This window comes from Panthera leo, chromosome A1, assembly GCF_018350215.1.
Source record: "Panthera leo isolate Ple1 chromosome A1, P.leo_Ple1_pat1.1, whole genome shotgun sequence".
NCBI classification, from domain to species: Eukaryota; Metazoa; Chordata; class Mammalia; order Carnivora; family Felidae; genus Panthera; species Panthera leo.
In genome coordinates, this window is record NC_056679.1 from 120,000,288 (window position 1) to 120,018,354 (window position 18,067).

Sequence of the window (18,067 nt, forward strand, 5' to 3'; positions counted from 1 at the left end):
CTTATCTCGTGCTAAGTCAGGACTCTTCTCAAGTCATTGTCAGAGTGGAATGAATATAACTTTCAGCCAGAAATGAACTTTCAAATGGACACTTACTTTCCAGGAGGTCATAATAGTTAAATGAAAGACAAGATTAACATAAGAGTAAAACTGAATGTCTTATAGAAAATATAAGATATCTTATATTCATATTGTTGAGGTCCGTTTTCTGTTTTACACCATGCTTCTCTATACAACTGTATAGATGCAAGCATGTCACATAGAATTATGGAAACAAAGATGTCTTCATGGAAAGAGATGAGAAATGTGAGGAAGGGGGATGGAATTTGAAATAGTGTCTGTCTTTATCCTCCCCCCACAACCGCCAACCCCCAGCCCCCAACCCCCAACCTTTTCCTCATCCTGGAAACTTTTCAGGTACCTGTTGGCCTTTTGTATGCCTTATTTGGAAAAATGTCTGTTTAGTTCCTCTGCCTGTTTTTTTAATCAGGTTTTTTTTTTGTTTTTGTTTGTTTGTTTGTTTTGCTATTGAGTTATATGAGTTCTTTATATATGTTGGGTATTAACCCCTTGTCAAATACACGATTTGCAAATGCTTTCTCTCATTCCATAGGTTGCCTTTTCATTTAGTTGGTTGTTTCTTTTACTGCATAGAAGCTTCTTAGTGTGATAGAGTCCCACTTGCTGATTTTTGCTTTCTTTTGCTGTTTGTAATTTTGGTGTCCTATTAAAAAAATCATTACCATGGGGCACCTGGGTGGCTCAGTCAGTTAAGCAACTGACTTTGGCTCAGGTCATGATCTCGCAATTCATGGGTTCGAGCCCTGCGTCAGGCTCTGTGCTGACAGCTTGGAGCCTGGAACCTGCTTTGGATTCTGTGTCTCCCTCTCTCTCTGTTCCCTCCCCTGCTCATTCTCTGTCTCTCTAAAATAAATAAATGTTAAAAAAAATTTTTTTTAAAAACATTACCAGGACCAGTGTTCAGGGCATTTTTCCCCTGTGTTTTCTTTGTGGGGTTTTATGGCTTCAGAGTTTGTTTGAGTCTTTAATCCACTTTGAGCTAATGCAATCCTTATCAAAATTCCAATCACATTTTGCAGAGAAATAGAAAGAAAAATCCAGGCTTACCTGGCTGGCTCAGTTGGTGGAGCATGTGACTCTTGATCTTGGGGTCATGAGTTTGAGCCCCATGCTGGGTGTAGAGTTTACTTAAAAAATAAATAAACAGAAATTAAAATTTAAAAAAAGAAAGAAAAATCCTTAAATTTGTATGAAGTCACATAAGACTCTGAATAGCCAAAGCAGTTCTGAGAAAGAAAAATAAAGCTTTCTGGGGCTTTCTGATTTCAAACTATATTATGAAGCAATAGAAATCAAAACAATATGGTACTGGCATAAAAACAGACCCATAGTTCAATGGAACAGAATCAAGAGCCCAGAAAAAAACCCTCACATATATGGTCAACTAACATTTGACAAGGGAGCCAAGAGTACTCAATGAGGAAAGGATCATTTCTTCGATAAATGGTACTAGGAAAAGTAGATAAGCACATGCAGAAAAATGAAATTGGACTCATATTTTTTGGTTCTCTTTTTAAACAGTTATTTTCTAGCTATTTTCCAAATATTAACAATTAAGAGTGTGTTACTAGGGGGACAGGCACCTGGGTGGCTCAGTAATTTAAGCATCTAACTCTTGCTTTCAACTCAGGTCATGATCTCACCGTTCATGAGTTCAAGCCCCACGTCAGGCTCTGACCTGAAAGTGCAGAGCCTGCTTGGGATTTTCTCTCTGCCTCTGCCCTGCTTGTACTCTCTCTCTCTCTCTCTCTCTCTCTCTCTCTCTCTCTCAAAATAAATAAATAAACTTAAAAAAAAAAAAAGAATGTGTTACTAGGGATCTAATCATCAATTAAGAGAAGATAATATATTTAACAACCACAGACCAAGCAATATAGAATTTGGATCTCTCTCAGTGTAACTTCCCCAGGGTGATCAGAGAGACATTTATTTTCCATGCCCTACTATGTGGAAATTGTCAGTGCTTATTTATGTTGGCAGTACCCCTCTGCTTTCATTTATATTGGATATATCTGTCAAAACACTTCAAAGACTGTTTTATATGAATTAACCCTGGTGTGCTCCATGACTTAAGGGTATTTCTCCGTATCAGGGAAGAGTGAGTTGGGCAATTTTATGAGGTTGTGCATTTGTGTGTAATAACTATGACTTAAGAGAAATGGGAAAATTATATATAAAGGTGTAACTCTGAACTCTCATCACGGTACACAATTTACCCCCTTTCAGAAATTCTTTTGCCCTAGAGTCACTGCAGTCACACCAGAGCCAGGAGGAAGAGAACTTATCTAGTAATGTATTTGTTCTTAAGCAATGTTTTCCTAAATATTATCAGTCTATGCATTGGGATTAGTTTTTTGGTAAACAGCCCATAATGAGAATGGAAAGTAGAGATCTGGGTTAAGTAACATGAAGATGAAGAAAAGGAGAAGAAACAAGAAATTACCTGTCAAGTTATCATTATTGAAATTGCCTTTTAAATTTTTCACAACTATAACTAACACAAACATTGCCAGTTAGGGTGTCAAAGTGATCAGTTATCTTTAAAAAAACCCATTGTTCGATGGCATCAAATATATTCTAGGACCCTAGTCATGCTGCGGACAAATACCACTTAATTCTTGCGCTCCCACCAGAGAAGTGTTGTTGTTTCTAACATGCTCAGGTGAGGAAGCTGCAGGTCACCAGCTGAGTTGTGCTCCGTTCCTGTTTCTCTGATTCCAAAGCCCAAGTTCTGAACCACAAGGCTTTAGTTATTGCCTGACTTGTAATGGAAATGCTGGGGCCGGACCATCCAGGCCTGCATCACAGCTTGCCTCTTAGAGACTTTGGGTCAGCTATGGGGCCTCAGTTAGCTCTTTGGCAAAATGCAAGTCACAGCTGACACTACCTCAGAAGGATGTTTTATTTATTTGTAATTAATTAATTAATTTTAATATGAAATTGATTGTCCAGTTGGTTTCCATACAACACCCAGTGCTGATCCCAACAGGTGCCCTTCTCAATGCCCATCACCCACCCTCCCTTCCCTCCCACCCCCCATCAACCCTCAGTTTATTATTATCAGTTTTTAAGAGTCTCTTATGGTTTGGCTCCCTCCCTAACTTTTTTTTTTTCCCCTTCCCCTCCCCCATGGTCTTCTGTTAAGCAGAGACCTTTTATTTTTTTCTTATTTTTTTTAATATGAAATTTATTGTCAAATTGGTTTCCATACAACACCCAGTGTTCATCCCAACAGGTGCCCTCCAACTTACCCATCACCCACCCTCCCCTCCCTCCAACCCCCCCCATCAACCCTCAGAAGGATGTTTTGGATCTGAGATGAGATCCTGCAAGGAAAGGACAGAGCAACACTTGGAATGTAGTAACCACTCCATCTGATGTCGTTTATTATCATGAGGTGATTGTGAATATAGGCTGTGGCCAGGTGGGAAAAGTCTTTGGGCAGAGCCTCCATTGTCCTGTTTTGAAACCCTAAATAAAAGAACAGTAATGAATCAGTGACCATGTAGCAGAGATAACACATTCAGGCAGAGCTGCTAAATTCTGCACATCTTTGTATTCTATTATCTGAAGATAACCTGGCAAAGATGAGGTGTTCTTTGCATTTTATGAAAAGTGAAAAGGCAAGTCAGTTTTCTTCATTTCCTTTTACTCAGCTTCTTTTGGAACTTCCTGTGAATGGAAGATTTGTTTTTCAGAAAGGCAGCATTTCTCAGGAGCACCACAGCATAACAGTGGAACAAGTGGAACAGTCTTAGAGTCAGATCGACCAAAAATCTAATCCTGGTTTCGCCTTTTTAGCTGTATGATTCATGGGCAAATTAGTCAAATTTTTTGGAATTCAGTTTCCTTATCATAAAATAGGAACAGTGTTTATTTACCTCAGGACAGTGGTTCTTAACTGGAGGTGATTTTGCCCCCCAGAGGATGTTTGGCAATACCCAGAGACGTTTTTAGTTGCCTTGACTGAAGAAGGGAGGAGAGGGTGGTCATAGAGACCAGGAACTGCCTGCTGATACACATCCTACAGTGCACAGGGCAGCCCCCATGGCAAGGAATTATTAAGCCCAATGTCAGTAGTGGGAAACCCTGCCTTAGAGTGTTGTTAGAATAAAATGTGTATAAAGCACTTAGCATTGCACATGACATGTGGGACATTCTTATTTTTCATTAATGCCATTTGTGAATTCCTAGGCCTCCTCCGCTGAGCCCAAGCATTGTGATAAACTGAGGCACACTGATGTGTCATACTTATTCTTACACTGTGGGTACATGCACTTCGAAATAAGGCCTTTGAGAGTTGCTTCTAAGCGAATTCCTCTGATGGAATGTGAGTCTCCCTAGGAGCTAGGAGATTCGGTCCCCCTGAGCCTCTTATCCAGGAGGTAGGAATTGCAATTCCTCACCTCTCTTCACTGGTTGTAATGATTCGATGAGATGGTGCAGGTGAAGTGCCCTGTGTGTGGCTCAGGGTGGGTGCAAACAGAGGTCAGCATTATCATCAGGTAGAGGTACCACTGATGCTGCCTCCTTCTCTCTGTCTCTTTCTCTCACCGTTAGGCGTGTGAACATATGGCAGGAATCTGCTCTCTCCAGACCCTTCTGTGTTTTGCTTACCTTGACTGGACTCGGCAGTGGACTCTCCCTGTGAATTTCCCCACCGCAGATGAAAGACTGTCCAGACGTGAGCCCCTCTCCAGCTGGCTTTCATTTTGCCCACAGAGCTGCACATCTTCCTAGCTGTGTCTCTGGCAACGTCCCAGACAGGGCTCCAGGCTTGGAGTTTGGCTCTGACACTTACTGTTAGGCCCCTTTCTTTCTCATTATAAAACAAGGATGCTCAGAGGCCTCAAAGGTCCTTTCTTTAGCTTCTGCGTGGGCCTTCCCACAGGGAGCTCGGCACCGTGGTCCAGGTGGGCCGCCTCATGGCCGGCTGTGCTTCTCATGGTTAACCCAACTCCCTTCAGAATAGTTTTAAGGTGACTTACAAATGTTTAAGGCACCTCTTTTATTGAATCTGTGATTCTCATAAAATGCACAGGGTTCTCTGTTTCTGGCTTAATTTGCCCTTTATTTTTTTCCCCTTCTACCAGGAGGATCACTCCAAGTTTAGGTTTGCATTTGCCACTAAACCATAGATGGTCATGTTTTGATTTTTTCTGCCTTTGAGGAGGTATCACATATCGGTTGGTTGTTGAAAATCCATGGAGCAGTATTAGTAAGCATTCTATCTTAGTTAAGTGGCAAGAGGCTTTTTTTCCTGTGCTAAGTGAGTACTTCAAGGACTGCAGGTTGCTAGCACGGCACCTGTGTTGGAGCTGAAGCATGGCGGGTGGAGCTGGCGTGCCCACACAGCAGGAGGAGTGCCCGTAACACTTCATCCCTCGTTTAGTCATCTTCAGTTCTTTCCTGTCAGCTCGGGAGGCAGAACTAGCATTTTTTATATAAGTGTGATGATAAAAGTCCTACAGATTCTCAAGTTGCTCAGTGAGTCGGTTACTTCTAAAAGTTACTGAAGTGCTGGAGTCACTGGGACTACCATGACTTAAAGTCAACACTTGGACCCTTTGGGCTTACTCCACTTTTTAATATCTCTGGTGGAAAACTTCCATGATACTGAATATCGTGTCCAACAAAAAGAGCAGAGGCTTTGTATAAAAGAGATCTGGATCTGAATTCTTAGTTTGCCACTTGTCAAATTAGTTAAAAGTTACAAGTGATTAATTTTTTTGAGAGAAGAGCACTTTTTTTTTTATTTTTTATTTATTTTTGAGAGAGAGAGAGAAAGGGAGAGACAGAGTACGAACAGGGGAGGGACAGAGGTGGAGGCAAAGAATCTGAAGTAGGCTTCAGGCTCTGAGCTGTCGGCACAGAGCCCCACACGGGGCTTGACTCCACAGACTGTGAGATCGTGACCTGAGCCAAAGTCAGATGCTCAACTAACTAAGCCACCCAGGTGCCTCTGGGTTTTTTTTAAATGTTTATTCTTGAGAGAGAGAGAGAGTGAGCACTAGTGGGAGAGGGGCAGAAAGAGAGGGTGACAGAGGATTCAAAGTGGGCTCTATGCTTTGAGTGAGCCTGATGAGGGGCTGGAACTCACAAACCGAGAGATCACAAAGTGACATTATGACCTGAGCCAGACCCTTAACTGACTGAGCCACCCAGGTGCCCCTAGAAGAGCATATTTTTAATTCAGGGGTGGGAGGGTTGCTTCCTTTCACATAAAAATGCAGTCCGTATGAGTGGCAGGCAGCTGGGAGTGGAGGTGACTGACAGGAGGGTTGTCTGGTTCTGGGGTGGGAGGGGCAATTCCAGGCTCTGGGCCCTGGAATACAGAAGCAGGCTGCCTGTCTCAGGGACGGGGCCCAGTGCCGTCTGGCCACCTCTGCAGAGGTCAGCTGGGCCTCACAGCCACCATTGCAGGCCCGCGAGATCAGGCTACCTGTCCTGGGAAGGACATCTGCCCTCTGTGTCTGAGTGGTTGTGCCCTCAGCAAGGTGGGCACAGAATCACATCGGAAAGCCCTCATTCCCTGGCCTTTGCTCCGACCCTCATGGGGACCTGTACAGTTCTGCCAGCAGGGTGACACAGAGGCTGCAGTCCCTTGTCACCTGGGCTGGAGCTCAGCATCCCTGCCACAGAACCATCCCCCTCATAGTCATAGATGAGAGCTGTATCGTAGAGCGGGGAGGCTTGGGTCAGTGTCTGCCACCTCCAAGCTGCCATTGATGAATTCAGAGATGTCAGTGGGGCTCGTGGACAGCATGTGGGATGGCTGGGGTAACTTGATCAGATAATTAACCACTTTGAGCTATAATTTCCTCTTCCACAAAAAGGAAAGAATAACATCCACCTAAGAGAGCATTGTGAAGATTTTATAAAGTACTGAACACAATAATAGGCACATAGGGGGCTCTCAATAAATTATATCTGTTATGCTAAGTTTCTGGTTTTGGAGATACAGCTATTATCCACTATCAGAATAATTGTGTATAACAGGTGGCAAGAGAGCCTTAGTACGTCTGAGAGTGTTAGCCAACTTCATTGGAACTCGTATAGTGAAGAGGCACCATCCCATAAAAGAAACAAGTTACCTATGGAATAGTTTAGCCAAGTAAGAGCAGTTGCCCCTAGAGAACTGGTCACATTAGTGCTGGAGTGACACAAGGATGACAGAGGTAAATCAGGCAGGCCTTGAGTGTTCATACGAAAGTAATGGAGTGTTCAAGACTCCTTCCCTACTGGGGGCACCTGAGTGGCTCAGTTGGTTAGTTCGTGGCTTTGAGCCCCACATCGGTCTCTGTGCTGACAGCTCAGAGCCTGGAGCCTGCTTTGGATTCTGTGTCTCATTCTCTCTCTGTCCCTCCCCCCACTCATGCTCTGTCTCTCTCTCTCAAAAATAAATAAACATTAGGAAAAAAAAAAGATTACTTCTCTACTGGACAGAAAACTAACTCTCATGAGACTAAGCAAAGAAAATGCCTGGCTTATGAAATTGTAAGCCTAGGAATGGGGCCAGCTTGAGACACTGCTAGATGTAGGGTTCTGTCTCTTGAGTATTCTCAGCTTTGCCTGTGTTGGTTGGCTTCTTTCCACATGAATGTCCTCTTCAACTGGTGGGAAAGATGGCCAGTGAACTCACATCCCTCTAGCCTGGTGATATTGCACACTAGAACATATTTTACCCATAAGCTACAGCAGAACAGTTTCAGTGAAGACTGATCCACACAACTGGGGTCACACGATTGGGAGATGGGAGGTTCAGATAGGGGTCCAGTGTCCTCTCCTCGTGGCTAGGCACGGCAGCATGCGTGACAGTCGCTTGAGGACAGTATGGGGTCAGGAAGAGGCAGTTCTTGAAAGGGAGAAAAAGGGTGTTTCTACTGGAAAAAGAGAACAAATAAACCCTATCATCATTACATATACATTTCCTTCTAAGAGACAAAAGACCATTAGGTATTGGATGAGAGGAGTTATAGTGGGCGTTATTGTTGGGGGGAATAGTTCAAGCTTATGAAAAATGGGTGAAGAAAAATGTAAAATGGAGCAGCCACGCTGAAGAGGACTGGGTAGGAAAAGGGATCAGGATGGGCCACAAGACTTCCCTCTGAAACAGAGAAATGAGGACTTTTGAGGCAGGAGTAACTCATAATGATCTCAACTGAGAAATGCTGAGACCAAGAGGAAGAAATACAGTAAGGAGGAAGAAAGCAAGAAAAGGGCAAGGAGAACCTGGAAAAGGGTAAAAAGCCCCTGGAAATAAATGAGTCATCCAGGAAAATTCAGAGAGCAAGGTGGTAGGCCAGGAAGTCCGAATTCAGCATTTCCTGCTTTATGCAAACCATCACATTGTTTTATTGAAAGAGAAATCCCACAGGTGAGAATTCTGAGGTAGGAGGATAGGTCTGAGCATTACCAAATTGGAAAATAATATGAATAGAGACCATGGTTGAATGGTTAGGAAAGTTAATTTTTACTGAAGTTGTGTAATGTCTTCAAGGATATATATATATATCCTTAGAGAGAGAGATCACAGAGCATGAGCTGGGGTCAACATGGAGCCCATCACAGGGCTTGATCTCACGACCCTGGGATCATGACCTGAGCTGAAATCAAGAGCATACACTCAACCAAGCAAGCCATCCACACACCCCCAAGGGTTTTTTACATCAATAAATGATTGAATGATGGTCATTTAAAAAATTACATATATATATATATATATATATATATATATGTATATATGTATATATGTATATACCCACACACACACACACATATATATACACACACATATATACACACATACATATACACACACACACACGTACGTACATGCATTATTCAATTCTGGGTATGCCTATGGATCTTGCCATTATCTCTGCTGGTCAGCACACTGTTGTCAATGCATATCAAACGTCTAGTGATATGCCTAAATATTTTCCATTTGAATTTTTTTTCAATGTTTCTTTTTGAGAGAGAGACAGAGCGTGAGAGGGGAAGGGGCAGAGAGAGGGAGACAAAGAATCTGAAGCAGGCTCCAGGTTCTGAGCTGTCAGCACAGAGCCTGATGCAGGGCTCGAACCCATGGACCGCAAGATCATAACCTAGGCTGAAGTCGGATGTTCAACCGACTGAGCCACCCAGGTGCCCCATTATTTTCCAATTTAATTACATTTGCATGTCAAATTTTTCGTTCCTGTGTGTGAACGTGCGTGTGTGTGTGTGTGTGTGTGTGTGTGTGTGTGTAGGGTTTACTGTCTCTATCATACACTCTGAACCAAAAATTTAAATTTCTATACACCCCATCCATTTCCTCTCCCATTCATTTATCATGCAGATGTTTCCTGGGCCTCTACTACTATGTGCCCTGAAACACTAGTCTGTATGTGGCCTGGAGTGTGCATTAAAATGCAGAAGGGAACAAACACAGGCCTTACAGTCGGGTGTGGGAAGCAGACATTAAACAAATAAATGTAGAAGCACGTCCATAATTACACATTGTGGTGGTGCAGAAGAAGCGGTCTAGAGGCTGGGGACTGGCTTCCATCTGGTTGGGGGATAGAGGTGAGGCTGCTCTGAGAAAGCGACATCTCAGCCAAGCATTGGAGGACAAAAAAGAACAAAACAGGTGAAAATCAGAAAAGTGAGTGTGGCAGAGGGAGAACAAATACAAAACCCTCAGGTATAAGAAAGGGCAGAAGGGCAGGCATGGAACCGAGGTGATTGGTTTCTGTCCTTTCATTTCTTGACTCCTGCATTTGAGCACCTGTTCCAGCAGGTCAGGAACTGTGTCTTTCTTTTCTTTTCACCCCGTGGCAGGGTCAGTGTGCTCTTATTAAGCTGTTGTCTCTGAGCCCCAAACCCACCCCTCCCCGTTCTGCTGTGTGATGCTTGGGATTCAGCTCACCTCATTTTGCATCTGCCCAGCGGGCTTCCCGGTGGGTTCTGTGCTGTCCAGAGGGGTTGCCAGATGAAGGCTGTTAGTCGTGAACAGAGGAGGGACTCCTTATCAGCTCGCTGCTTGTAGTTTTAACACAGATTTTATTTATCTCAGAAGCAGTTGGTCCCAGTTCCCAACTTTGTTGTGTTCTGTCCTCTGCAGAGCGAGGCCCTTCAGACATACCAGGACCAGCAGGCCACATGCCCTCCTCAGATGCCTGGGTCCCACCTCCACAGAGTGACCCTTGCAAGCTTCCAGGTTCTAATGACTCCGTCTTCCATCTGTCTCCCTACCCTTAAGTTTGGTAGCTGCCCCCCTGCAGTTACTGTATTTGTCTCTTCAGTGCTGTCTTTCTTCACCTTTTTTCATCCTTCCAATCCCTGTTTAGCCGATTCCTTATATTCAGTTCTCCCTATTAAGATTACAGGTGGCATATGCGTTTTCTTGACTGGCCCCGACTGACCCGTGACTGATTTAACTGTCTGCTCTTACCCAAATTTGCCACCCCTTAATGAGGAGCCCCAGCTGGGCCCATCCAAGGCCAAATGTCCATGAGTGGCAAAGGAAGCAAGAAAGGATGATCACCAGGCTTGAAAATGTATTCCTCTCAGAAGCTTGCACAGCCTGCCTATTCCCAGTCTCTACTATGAAATATCTTTTCCAAGGTTAGCAGAATTATGAAAACATCAATTTGGCCATTATTGACTTTTCAGCCAGGATACCAAGAAAGTCTTTCAGCAGCCTCAATAAATTAAATCTAGCCACCTAGCTCCCAGACTGGCAGGCTCCTACATCATTGACAGGGAAGACAGGGGAAAGCAGTTTTCCCAGCTGTTGCTGTAAATGATGTGCATTGTGCTCACAGCCATTAGCAGGTGGAGAATTTGAAGTGTGGGTAGATTGCAGAGCTCCCTCTTTTAAAAATGCATAAGCACTCTGTGAGTTTGCTAAGTCATGTTTCACGTGGCTCGGTTTGAATTTTTCATAGGGGAGAAATATTCTGTAGTCTTTCCTCTTTCATTCCTCCTTTATCAGTAAGGACTTCTGCCATTAGGGCTATAGTCGAAAGGGGCCGTGTACAGTCGTACAGTTCGCTTGATTGGTTCTCAATATTTCCAAGTTGTACAATGTTGGAAGATTTGAGCTTTAAGGACTTAGGCCAGTTGAGGGTCCTGCTTCCTCCCCAGTTAATCCAAACTACAAATTACTCCCAGCTCTGGGTTTAAATTTATTTTATGTGTCTTCAAGTCAATTTTTATCTCAGAAGATGCATCCATTTGTGAAATTCTAAGCCCTGCACGGTAAAGGAAACTTCTTTCCAAAAGTCTCCCTGGTCACGTACTGTGTTGTGTGCTTGTGGTCACAGTCCACTCCCACACCAACAACAGACATTACTAAATGGCATTATACATTTTCTTGATGAGTCCAGTCTCAGCATTTGTGTCCTTCCTCACGTGATGTTCCAGCCAGGCCTAACAACTGGTTGTATAGCCCATCGGTGGGAACCTACTAATCTTATCTAACAGGCTCCTGATTTGTTTTGTTTATGTAGGTTAGCATCTGGCTTTTAGTAGAGCACTTATGTACAGATGAAAGCAATACTTCTTGGTGCTGCCTGCCAGCCATGAAACACCTTCACGTTAATTGTCTCATTTTTCTAAAACCTCTCTGAGGGAGATACTATTATTGGCCTTATTTTATTTTATTTTACTTTTTTATATAGAGAAGCAGCACTCAAGCACGTGCACGAGCATGGGAGAGGGGTAAAGGGAGAGGGAGAAAGAGAGAATCTTAAGGAGGCTCCATGCCCACACGGAGCCCAATGTAGGGCTGGATCTCACCACCCTGAGATCATGGCCTGAGCTGAAATGAAGAGTCAGACACTTGGCTGACTCTGGCTCACTGACTGAGCCAGACAGGTACCCCTTGTCTTACTTTTTATATGAGGAAATTGAGGCTCATAGAGGTGAAGTAATTTATCCAAACTGACAAATTGTGGGGCTTATTCTGGAGCCTACAAGCTGTGCCCTGTTAGGATCTTAATGCAATTCAGCATATGTGTTTGGGCTCATTCATTCATTCATCAAACATTTTTTACCAAACCTCTATTCTGTGCTGGGCACCACAAATGGTAGAATATCCAACAAATTCAGCAATGGTTTATTTAAAAATAAAGAGTGCGGTTGTGCTGTTTGACCATTAAAGAGTTAATAAACCCCTCGAAAAACAATTTTTTTTTTTTTGCTTTTTTAGTATCAATAAATCAGACTTTTCTTAGGATGAAATGGTTTTCTCCCTGTATCTGGCTAATCAGTTGTAACCTATTTTCTCTTCAAATGGAGAGAAATGTTCCAGCCTCTATAGAAAGCTCAGCAGATTGGGAGCAAAAGTATGTTATGATTTTAAGCACCAAGGCATTCATGAGATCGTAATTGGCTATAATTGAGGGGATCCTAGAACACCTTGAGTTACAGAAAGATTGACCTTTTGCAGATCCTTCCACGTCTGCCAGGACTGCTGAGCACATGTCAGTGGGACTTTAAGGGCGGCTGTGTCCAGCTCCCACACACATCACTTCTCTCTTCTGGTTGAAAACCTCTGCTCTGTTTAAGTTCTTGGGAAGCGGGTAATCGGAGAGACAATGCTTCCAAAAAAAGAAACAGAGTGGTGTCTGTCTTCTTACATTTGAGTATCTTTCACATTTCATGATGACTCTTCACACAGTATCTCCAGCTGGATTAATACCATTCTCTTCCTTGATTCTGACCTAATATACAGACTTCAGAAGCCTTCTTATGAATTATCTTGCCAAAAATGTTAAAACATTCAAATGTTCTCATAAAATATTGAAACACGTGGTAGTATAATGGGCTCCACTAAAATTAAGTTGTTCAATTTCCCTTTAATAGTGATAGCGCCTGGAAGAGGTGGAAAGTAATATTTCTATTTGCCCGGAAGCTGGAGAATCCCAGCTGACATTGGAATCCACGATCAGCCCAGCGGTTAGGGAGGATTCCGCATCTATCCCAGGTTCCTGGCCTGGATGTGCAGTGAGTGTTGTGTACGTTTTTCTGCAGAAACACACAGCGCTCTGTCCCATGATGGTGTTTGTGTTACTAAACTGACTTTTAGGAGAGCCCGGGTGTCCCTCCAAGTCCACTGAAGGAAATGACTTTTTGGTAGGGAAGGTAACTCTTAGGGAGAAGAGCACAGGACAGGCTTGCACTTCTGCTTGTTCAGCAGGGTTTATGGCCAAAATTTTTTGTCATTTCATTGTGAGATAATGGGCAGGCATATCTCAGCATATATTTCTTCTTTTTCTCCCTTCTATCTGTCTCTTCTTTCCTCTCCTTTCTTTTTCTTAAGATTTAGGTCAGTTTCTGCACTTTTCTCAAAAAGGATCAAACTGGATCAGCTCTGGCCTGATATGATTACTTTTTTTTTGGCCCAGTGCATTCGAGCCATTTCTCCATCAAGTCATATTAGTATAGGGATGGCTGGGTTTGGAGAGGTGGAGGCAGATTCTGCCTTCAGAAGGAGAGAAATGATACCCTCAGAATCTGAGCTGGCAGACAAAACATTTTCTCTTGCTGATATTTTCAGTCACCAGCTGGTACATGTTGAGCATTTTCCCTGTTGCATGGAAGATATTTATTGGTAATAGCCCGGGAGAAGTAGAACATTATTGCTGTGGTGATTCCTTTTGGCTAATTGGATTGTTGCATTTCATTTAATGGGTGTATAAATACAATGATTACAGTCACATTTTAAAAAGTGGTCTGAAAGAGTGGGTATACTTTAGAGATAATTGTGGAGTTGGGAGCTGCGATTCACAGGGACTCTTTTTTTTTTTCTCCCTCTGGAAAATGTTTAAGATAAGTGTCTATAAATATTTAAATTATTTAGATATGTAGATGACAGGCCTTTTACAAGAAGACAGGACATAACTTTGCAAATAGTTTCTTTTTCCCTTTTAGGTTTCCTCTACCTTGACCATATTAGAAATGGCACTAAAGTGGGATCTTATTATAATATGATCCATTATTTATGAGAATAAGATATAGCACAAATCAAAATTGGGTCTCCTTTTAAACACATAAAGATACTACATTATCCTTGTCCTCAATATTAGCATCATAAAGGGGACTCATTTCCCTTTATTTTTTATGGCTTAAATGCAATGAGCTATATGAAATGTCCAGCATATAATATACGATGAGTAGATAGTATCAAGTTCATGACTCTAAGAAGACTGTTCGGAGCATAGAAGGCTGGGGGCAGTGACTTATGTTTAGGAACTTGCTTTGTTCCCTAACTGTAGATTTTCTAGTTCAGAGAGTCACCAACCACGTATCTGAAAAATGAGTCTGTCTCCAAACAGCTGAATGCAATGCTATGAGTCAAGACTGAGGGGAATAGGAAGAGAGGAACTCACATTGGCTTAAATATAATACAATGGTTCATAGAGCTTAAAAGCCTACTGACAGTACCAGCTTCAGGTGTGGCTAGATCCAGGACTTAAAAGTGACTGTTAGGATACAGCCTTTTATTGAATTTGTGCACTGTAGTCTGAGCTATTTGCTGGGGTTACAACAATGGACACTATGCTGTGCCCACTTCAGGGAGCTCATGGTGAATAGCTGAAATGCATAAAGTAAAAAAGAATTATAACAAAATGTGATATGTGCAATAATAGAGGCACTTAGAAAACAAAACCATAATTCAGAGAAAAAAGTGATAAATATTTCTGAGGAGAGGTGAGCAAGGACTGCAGAGAGAAGTTAAACCCTGAACATTGTTTTTGAAAGAAACGCAGGAATTTTTACAGTCAAGCAAATTCAAGAAGAATGATTAATTGCTTTGGTTATGGTATTTGGGAAATTTACATTCAAATCTCAGCTCTGCCACTTGCAAAATGTACAAACTAGGGTAAGTTTCTTAAATTCTCAGGGTCTGTCTCAGTTTCCCTGTATGGGAACTAGGAGTGGGGCTACTGAGCTCATAGAATTATCATACGGCTCCCATGAGTTGATGGCTGTGCAGAACTCACCTGGGGGCTGCCACAAAAGAAGCCCTCCCTGACCCTTCCCCTCTTGTACCTGATTACAGTAACGTGGAGCTTTGGATCCGGGTTTAACGTCAGCCACAGTAAAATCAGGTAGCATTTACGGAGGGTAAATATCATGCACTGCATTAAGCATTTCACTTGATTTATTTAAATCCTCCCTACAACTCAAGGTAGTAGGAGGATGATTATACTCACCTTCCCAGTGAGGAAACTGAAGCTCTGAGAATGGAAGGGGACTGCCGGGGTGACAAGGTTAGTGAGTGGTACAGCTGAGCCGTTGGTCACAATGCCTGTGGACGGAAGCGTGATGCCATCCTTCCTTTTGTGCAGTAGACCACTAACTTCCTTCCATCAGCAGATTTGGCTTTTGGGTAGTCATGCTGTAGCCTGGCCTGTGTGGCCCCCTGCTTTTTCTGAAGACATGGCTGTGGACGCTTGGGTGCGTGTGTGTTCAGGTGCTGTGCTGCTCCTCCAGACTGAGGTGGCTGGCATTAACCCCTTGGGTGCTGTGCTTCCTTGCAGGTGAGCCTTCCAGGTGGTCATCCTCACACTGCCACTGCTGCTGCAAGAGCACCGCAGGCGACAAAGAAGGGGAGAGTGGCACGTCTTGCAACGACCTCTCCACCTCTAGCTGCGACAGCCAGTCTGAGGCCAGCTCTCCGCAGGAGACGGTCATCTGTGGGCCCGTGACACGCCAGACCAACATCCAGACTCTGGACCGTCCCATCAAGAAGGGCCCCGTGCAGCTGATCCAGCAGTCGGAGATGCGGCGGAAAAGCGATCTGCTCCGGACTCTGACTTCGGGCTCCAGGGAGTCGAACATGAGCAGCAAAAAAAAAGCTGTTAAGGAAAAGCTCTCCATTGAGGAAGAGCTGGAGAAATGCATCCAGGATTTCCTAAAGATCAAAATCCCAGATCGGTTCCCCGAGAGAAAACATCCTTGGCAGTCTGAACTTTTACGGAAGTATCATCTATAGGGGAGGGGCGGGGGGCGGGGCAATGGGAGAAGAAAGAAATCATGTCACCATTTGGAAATAAACCTCCTAGCGAAATTCACATTTGAAAGAAAAGTAACAACTAACAATACGTTTGTGAGAACACAGTAGCCCATCGATACACTACTGCCTATTTACCTAGTTCACCTTAACATTTAAATCCACAGGGTAGATCTCTTTCCAGATGTGGAATTATAAGAAAATCTCTTTTTGGTTACTTGTTTGTTTGTTCACTGGGTCCCATGTGCTGAGCATCTTAGTATAAGGAGAGCCAGCTACAGTGGAGTAGCTGAGAGGCCTTGGGAGTCCTCTCTCCCCAACTGGGTTTTTCTCTCATCTTCTCCCTCCCTCCTTTGAATGAGAGCATGGTAGAAAGAGATCTGGCCCAATGGCATAGGTTTGGGTTTTTTTAATTTTCCTTTTCCTTTTTGTTTATGGGGTGGGGGGGAATGGCAGATTTATATGACTTTTCACTCAAATCTATTATGTGCCAGTTTATATTGACGACATACGCATGAGTATTTGTGCAAACACAAGCACAACGATGTATGTACATACACACAGTGCACACGTCCCCAGGGCCGGGGCATCCTAAGGGGATCACCCCTGCTCCCAGCAGCAACCTCTTAGACTCCTTCAGACAGAGGAGTCTCAGCTCCTTTCTTAAAACCCTTCTGGGACGATTTCCCAGCCTCTCTTGGCAACACTTTATACCATCAGGTAACCCTCATCATCAACAAATTGTCTTCCTTATTTTGAAATGAACACCCTCAGGCTCCATAGTACGGTTTTGCTCTTTGTCTGCACTAGGAGAGGGTGAGAAGAGCTAGTAAAACATTCTTTGTATTAAAGAAACAGACATTCCGAGCCGCGAAAATTCTCCCTGACCCCACACTCAGCCTTCCCCACCCTGAGCTGAGTTACCTTCCTTCTCTCAATGTTTCCAGAGTCCTTCCTGCCCACGTTTTAATGGCGTGGGCTTTTCATGTAATCTGCATTCAGTTCTCTGCGTCCCTATATGGCTGTGGAAGTAAGAACAACACACAGGACTTGAATAGGGGTCCAGCCTTTTGTTTTGTTTCTTTAAGAAGCACTTGTATTCCACGCTCTACCTGATTTCTCATAGCCTTTTCAAACTACAGTGCTACATTGTTACTTCTGGTAGCTGGTCTTGTCTTTAGTATTCTGGGATTTGGCTGTGTCTGTACTATGATGTGGCTGTCATTTCCTTGATATGAATGCACAACCCAACTGGATAACTAGAGCTTGAAAATGAAGGTTTTGGCTTTCTAAGCTATCTTTCTTGAGTCCATCTTTGGCCTGTAGAGACACAGCCAAAAAGAAATTGTTAATAGCCATCTATCCATATGGTTCTGTATTCCATAAATGTACTAATAGGTCTTTCATAGGCTTGTGGTAAATGAGGATGAAAAGACCAGTTTTTATTTTCAGCATTCCTCATGCATTTCAGTGGGAACTTAAACAATAATTTGTCAATCATTGTTTGTGTGCCAAGCACTCCTATTTTTATTTTTTATTGTGTGTGTGTGTATGTGTATATGTATCACAGGTAATAAAGGCAACTGGATGATGTCTGTAGGAGGGAAAAGTAATGACCACTCGCTTCCTTTTGAAATATTTTGTTGATGCACATTTATTATGTAAGAGGTTCTCTCTTGATTCCTGTTACTAGTGCCTATTTAGTATATGGATATCTTTCTGAATTTTTGTAATTATTGCCCTCACCTCTGGGTGACAAACGCAGCCAATGTTTTCCTGTCCTGAGGTTCAAATGGAATTTAAAGGTCTACTTAAGTGAAAAAGAAAGTTCACCTAGGGAGTTGAGTTGTTAAGAGATTTACCATTTATGAATTTAAGTGGTGTCCGTTTATGTATTAGTATATTAGCAGGCATTTGTTCGTAACTACAACATAATTTTGTAAAGCCTACCAATATATCTTGTTTCCTTTCAAAGTTTCT

The 18,067-nt window shown here is 43.0% G+C and overlaps 1 protein-coding gene across 2 annotated transcripts in view; it reads left to right on the plus strand.

Annotated features, from left to right (window-relative positions):
- The window catches only part of KCTD16 (potassium channel tetramerization domain containing 16), a 259,237-nt gene extending 241,537 nt beyond the window's left edge, over positions 1–17,700 (plus strand). The window contains exon 2 of one of the 2 annotated variants that reach the window (XR_006202527.1): positions 15,615–15,680. Coding sequence is in view for 1 of the 2 variants with exons in the window: in XM_042938322.1 (XP_042794256.1) it covers positions 15,615–16,069 (455 nt within the window). In the remaining variant the exon portion in view is untranslated. Of the gene's footprint in view, positions 1–15,614 lie in introns of both variants that reach the window. The other variant, XM_042938322.1, reaches the window with a different exon arrangement.
- Positions 17,701–18,067: the final 367 nt, after the last annotated feature.